Source organism: Asparagus officinalis, chromosome 3, assembly GCF_001876935.1.
Source record: "Asparagus officinalis chromosome 3, Aspof.V1, whole genome shotgun sequence".
NCBI lineage: Eukaryota > Viridiplantae > Streptophyta > Magnoliopsida > Asparagales > Asparagaceae > Asparagus > Asparagus officinalis.
In genome coordinates, this window is record NC_033796.1 from 7,903,321 (window position 1) to 7,908,790 (window position 5,470).

The 5,470-nt window shown below is 40.7% G+C and overlaps 1 protein-coding gene across 1 annotated transcript; it reads left to right on the forward strand.

Annotated features, from left to right (window-relative positions):
• On the forward strand, window positions 1,787–4,544 carry LOC109834574 (protein FAR1-RELATED SEQUENCE 5-like). The gene is made up of 3 exons (XM_020402610.1): window positions 1,787–2,338; window positions 2,435–3,778; window positions 3,828–4,544. Exons 1-3 carry the CDS (start codon window positions 2,279–2,281, stop codon window positions 4,542–4,544), a joined length of 2,121 nt encoding a protein of 706 aa, XP_020258199.1. The 5' UTR covers window positions 1,787–2,278.

Here is a 5,470-nt window from a genome sequence, read left to right on the forward strand (position 1 = left end):
CGGACAACGCGTAACCCTAGGTCAACGCCATTCAACGCGTTGCGATCAAAAAGTCAACATACGACGTTCAAAACCCTAAGGTCAACGCCGGACAACGCGTAACCCTAGGTCAACACCGATCAATGCGTTGCAACGAAGAAATCAATACTCCGAAAAGTATACGAGTATAAACTGCTTCTTAATACTCCGAAAAGTATACGAGTATAAACTGCTTCTTAATACTCCGAAAAGTATACGAGTATAAACTGCTTATTAATACTCCGAAAAGTATACGAGTATAAACTGCTTCTTAATACTCCGAAAAGTATACGAGTATAAACTGCTTCTTAATACTCCAATAAGGTATACGAGTATAAACTATTCCCTATTTTTGGTTGAGAAGTTCCTGGAGAATGTTTTTATAAACATTCTTAAGGATAACTCAACAACACGACGCCAGACAACGCGTTGCAGACAAAGATTCGACGCCAAGTTTAAAATAAATGCAGCACCGGAACTCTTACAACCATTCGACAAAGCACCGAATAGCCTGGAAGATTGAAGGAATCAGGAACGGAAGTCATTCCAAGGTCCCATTACACCGACTGAAGGTGGGGACAATCATATCCAAAGTATTCCAGACTCTTCTATAAAAGAACGAGACTGAAATACTTTGGAGGGGGTATCTGTAGGCATATAAAATTGCTTATAGGTCCCTTAGCTCAGCTCGGCACGAACCGACAAACCAACGAGGCGACGAGATCGACGAATCGCACGCAAGCGAAGCTGACGAACCGCACGCGAACGACGGAATGAATCCACTCGCGTGCGGAATCAAACCAACGGTTCAAGGAGTCAATGAGTCATCCATCCAGGCTTCCAAATCAGGATTCAGAACAAATCGGGGTTCAGAGCAACGCCACAGGCGAACTCGGATGAATCGCGATCGAGTCACGATCAGTTTTGGAATCAAGCTCAGAATCGGATTTACTGCCAAATCAGGAATCCGGTGCTCATCAACGATATCCATGGATGTATATAATGTTTAAATAATTCATATCTCTCGTGTAATCAAAATAATAACTATATTAATCATCTTCGGGATACCCATATATGTGCTATAACACTATATGTGGCCGAGCCACCCTGAGGTGGCCGCCCAGATCTGTGCCAAATGCGCAGATCTGGTTGCCTATAAATAGGCGGGATCATTCATCATTTGGGAGGTGGGAAAATTTGGAGAGAGGCGAAGCCCTGCTGGATTGGAGACTCAGATCTAAAAAAAGATCTCAACTTTGGGACTTCGAGGACTTGCTCATTCAGATCTGGTGCTCGGCGACCGTCAACGCCAAACAAGGCAGGTGTTCAAGAGGGCCGGATCTCAGATCTACGCAGACGTACTCCAGATCTAAGCTTGGTCTTAGATCCCGAGACTTGGACGATTGTTTCCTTGGTGAATCAATCCTCCCCGGCTATTATTTCTTTCGTGGAATAATACCCATCGTACTACGTAGATCCGACCGGATCTAGATCTCGCGGTGGTCCACGGATAAACCCCGGCGCAGGCAAAGAACCCCCACAAAAGCGAGTGACCGCAAAACAGGAGCTCGCAATTCGTTCGACAAATAAGGAGAAAGTTGTAATTTTCTTTATTTCTTGTGTTATTTGATTTTCGTTGTAACCGGATCTAAAAAAAAGACCGGATCTTTGTAACTCAAAAGGCTGTTATTTAAGATGACAATTGTTGCCGCCGGCTCATCGCACTTCGCCGCTGTCGAGCTCGCCTCCACCGAGGTAAGGCATCAGGTCTAAATTAACGTGTTAGTTCTAACTGAAATGCATGTTAGCTAGCTCTAAATTAACGTGTTAGTTTTAACTGAAATGCATGTTAATGCTACCGGGATGCATGTTAGCTCTAATGGAGATGATGTTAGTTCTATTACGAGGCATGTTAGTTCTAGTTGGCGTTCCTGTTAGATCTAGTGGATTTCATGATGGTTCTATCTTCCCTCATGCATATTCCTTGGATCTATCTTCTTCCTTTTAATTTCAGCTCATACATTACTTGGTTTGCAGCACTCACTCTATGGCTACGAGCCGGATAATTTAGAGCTATTTTTGCCATGTATTGTTAAATTGGATATAAACTTTAAATTTGGTTTAAACTATCGTTTAGAAATTGTTTAGTGAAATTGAAAGATCAACTTGATGACGTTTTTTGAGCGATTTTGAACTTCTTATATGTGATAATTTGATAGCTTGTATAGACACTCCACCAATTCTCTCACGTGAGGCAACAATGGAAGAAGATAAAAGCCAGGACCATGATCTACTATCTACAACATGGCTTCCCCCTCAGGTGATAATATCTTATTGTTTATAGTGTACTACTAACTAATGACATATACCAAAATAGTTGTCTTTTAGCATGAGTTTTGTTTCTCTATTTTTATAGGCATCCGAGCATGAGGAGAATGGTGATGAGCTTATGGGCGTTGAAAATGGTGAAGATAATTTAAACAGCGTTGATCCATATATCGGAATGGAGTTCTCTACTCATGAGGAAGCTTATAATTTCTACAATGCATACGCCAGACTTAAGGGATTTGGTGTTCGCAAGGGTCACACAGCTTGGTCGAGAAAGAAAGATGCAATCCTATCTAGAATATTTGTATGTGACAAAGAAGGCTTTAAATCTTTAAAAGATAAAAGAGAAGATGGTCGGAATGTAATTCGAAAGTTCGATACAAGATGTGGATGCAACGCAAGGATGGTTATTGGACTTGATAGAAGCACTGAAAAATGGGTGGTCCGAAAGTTAAACAGTAAGCATAATGGTCATCCATTAACCACCCCAACTCGGGTAAAGAAGCACTACTCACATCGGACACTTCATCGAGCTCAATCGACAAAAAGGTTGATAGATACTCTTGACAATCAAGGTTTACGGCCTTCTGCCATTTGTAAGGTTGTAGACGTTGCTCATGGCAATGAACAAGGCTCTCTCACTCAACAAGAATGCCAAGCACAACTTAGACTTAAACGAAGAAACAACGTCGGCCATGAGTGCGTGAACATAGTTCGTCAATTTCAAGAGAAAAAGGTATCTGATCCTCAATTTTACTTCGCACTTGATTTAGAAAATGATGGGACGATGAGAAGTGTTTTTTGGATGGATGGTAGGTCGAGGACTTCTTACTTGCAATTTGGAGATGTTGTTTGCTTTGATGTTACATATAGAACGAACAATTTAAAATTGCCGTTTGCACCATTTACGGGCGTTAACCATCATCGACAGTCTACTCTATTTGGGTGTGCGTTACTGGCCGATGAAACGGAGGAGACGTTTATATGGTTATTTAGCCAATGGTTAAAATGTATGTCGGGTATAGCACCAGTAACAATCATCACTGATCAAGATAAAGCTATGTGTGGTGCTATTCACAAAGTTTTTCCTAAAACTCGCCATCGCTTTTGTTCTTGGCACCTTCGTAGGAATGCCTTACAAAATCTTCAATCAATGCATAATGATTATGGTGAGGATGTTGGTGTAAAGTATAACAAATGGTATTGGAGTAAATCGGAAGAAAAATTTGAAAAGCGTTGGGAAGAAATGAGGGACAAATATGGTGCAGATAAAAGGAGTTGGTTAGTAAATTTATACAATCATCGAGATCATTGGGCTCCAGTGTATCTTAAAGACACTTTTACTGCAGGAATGACATCTACTCAGCGGAGTGAGGGAATTAATGCTTTTTTTGATCATTTTGTGAATGTAAATACCGAGTTACATGATTTTGTTAAGCTTTGTGAATGTAAATACCAAGTTACATGATTTTGTTAAGCAGTATGATAATGCTGTCAGAGCTCGCCGAGCCGCTGAACTTGAGCAAGATTTTAAGTCCACAGACTCAGTTCCTACATTGATAATTGAACATCCCATTGAAAAACAAGCTCGGGAGAATTATACGAAGAATCTGTTTACTATCTTTCAGAAAGAACTCAAGGATAGTTACTCCATGCTTCATGAAAAGTTGTCGAAGGACGGCGCAAGTGCTACTTATGCCGTTTGGAATATAGATAGCGAGGCTGAAAGCAAGAAGATAGTAAAGCATCATGTTGTTTTCGATACATCCAAAGAAAAAAGAATTAAGTGCTCTTGTGCGAGATTTGAGATGGAAGGTATATTATGCAAACATAGCTTGCACATTTTAGTAAAGAAGCAAGTATTAGAAATTCCATCAAGATATATCATGCAACGATGGACAATTAAAGCAAGACATGTTGGTTGCGGAGTTGTTAGAAATTGCATTACAAATAGTGAAGACCAACTATCTATCATTAAACATTGGGCCCTTAGGAGTAGATGTAACAAGGCACTAGAAGATACATTGACTTTAAGTACACTTCATGATAAGTTTAGTGCTTTTTTAGACTCATTTTTTGAAGAAGTTGAGAATTCCAAGATTGAGAAGGAACATAACGACAATGGAAATGAGAGCAATGCCAGCAATAAGATACCTACTTCATCCATACCCATTGTAGGCGTCAAAATTTGCCTATGAGTTCCCGTACGCCCTCGAGGCGAAATACAGACGATAAGCGTCATCATCCAAGTCAGGAAAGGATTATCTGGCCCCATGAAAGATAACGAATATATAAAGTGAGTCATTGGAGTGTACAAGTCAACGGAATGACGAAATGCGCAATACAAGTTCGGAGAAGTCACAAAGTGTCGAACACCTCAAAGTGGCCCGTAAAAGTAAGAGGCATTTAGACCATGATATGATTTGAATCTAAAAAAGTTCAAAACATGAAAGTTGTAGGTCTCTTCGTCAGCTTTCTAACACATCTTCGATCACCTCATTCTGAGATCGGACGATAGAGTTATAGTCAAAATACCCAAGACCATTTAGGCCGTTTTACGCCAGCGAGACACAATCTGTGTCTCGGAGAAAATAGAGATTTTGGCGATGATGTGGTTCTAATATGAAGAATCTTAAAGCATTAAAGTTGTAGGTCTCTTTGTTATCTTTCCAAAACATCTTGCATCACCTCAATCGGAGGTCATATGAAAGAGTTAAGACTAAAATACCCGAGATAGTCCAAGCTGTCTCGGACATGTGCGAGACAGTCGAAGTGACTCGAGCCCATGTCAGCTCCCGACGTGTTTTCTGATAAGATTGGCTTCTAGAACTCCTTGGGGTCATCCATAAACATGTGGGGTTATCTTTAAACATGTGGAAGTTGTTACACAACCGAAAACCCACCTAAACGGATAATAACGGTTGTTCTTTGATCCTATCCACAAACACTGCATTCCTATCCACAAACACGACATCTAAAGCCTATAAATACACCCCTAGCACCCTCATAAAATCAGATCTGAAGGGAGCCACGAATTTCACATGAGCTAGGGTGAAGGGCGGAGTTATTATCAAGAGGACGAAGTGCTGCCGGATTGAGGAGTCAAAGGAGCACGAATTTCAGC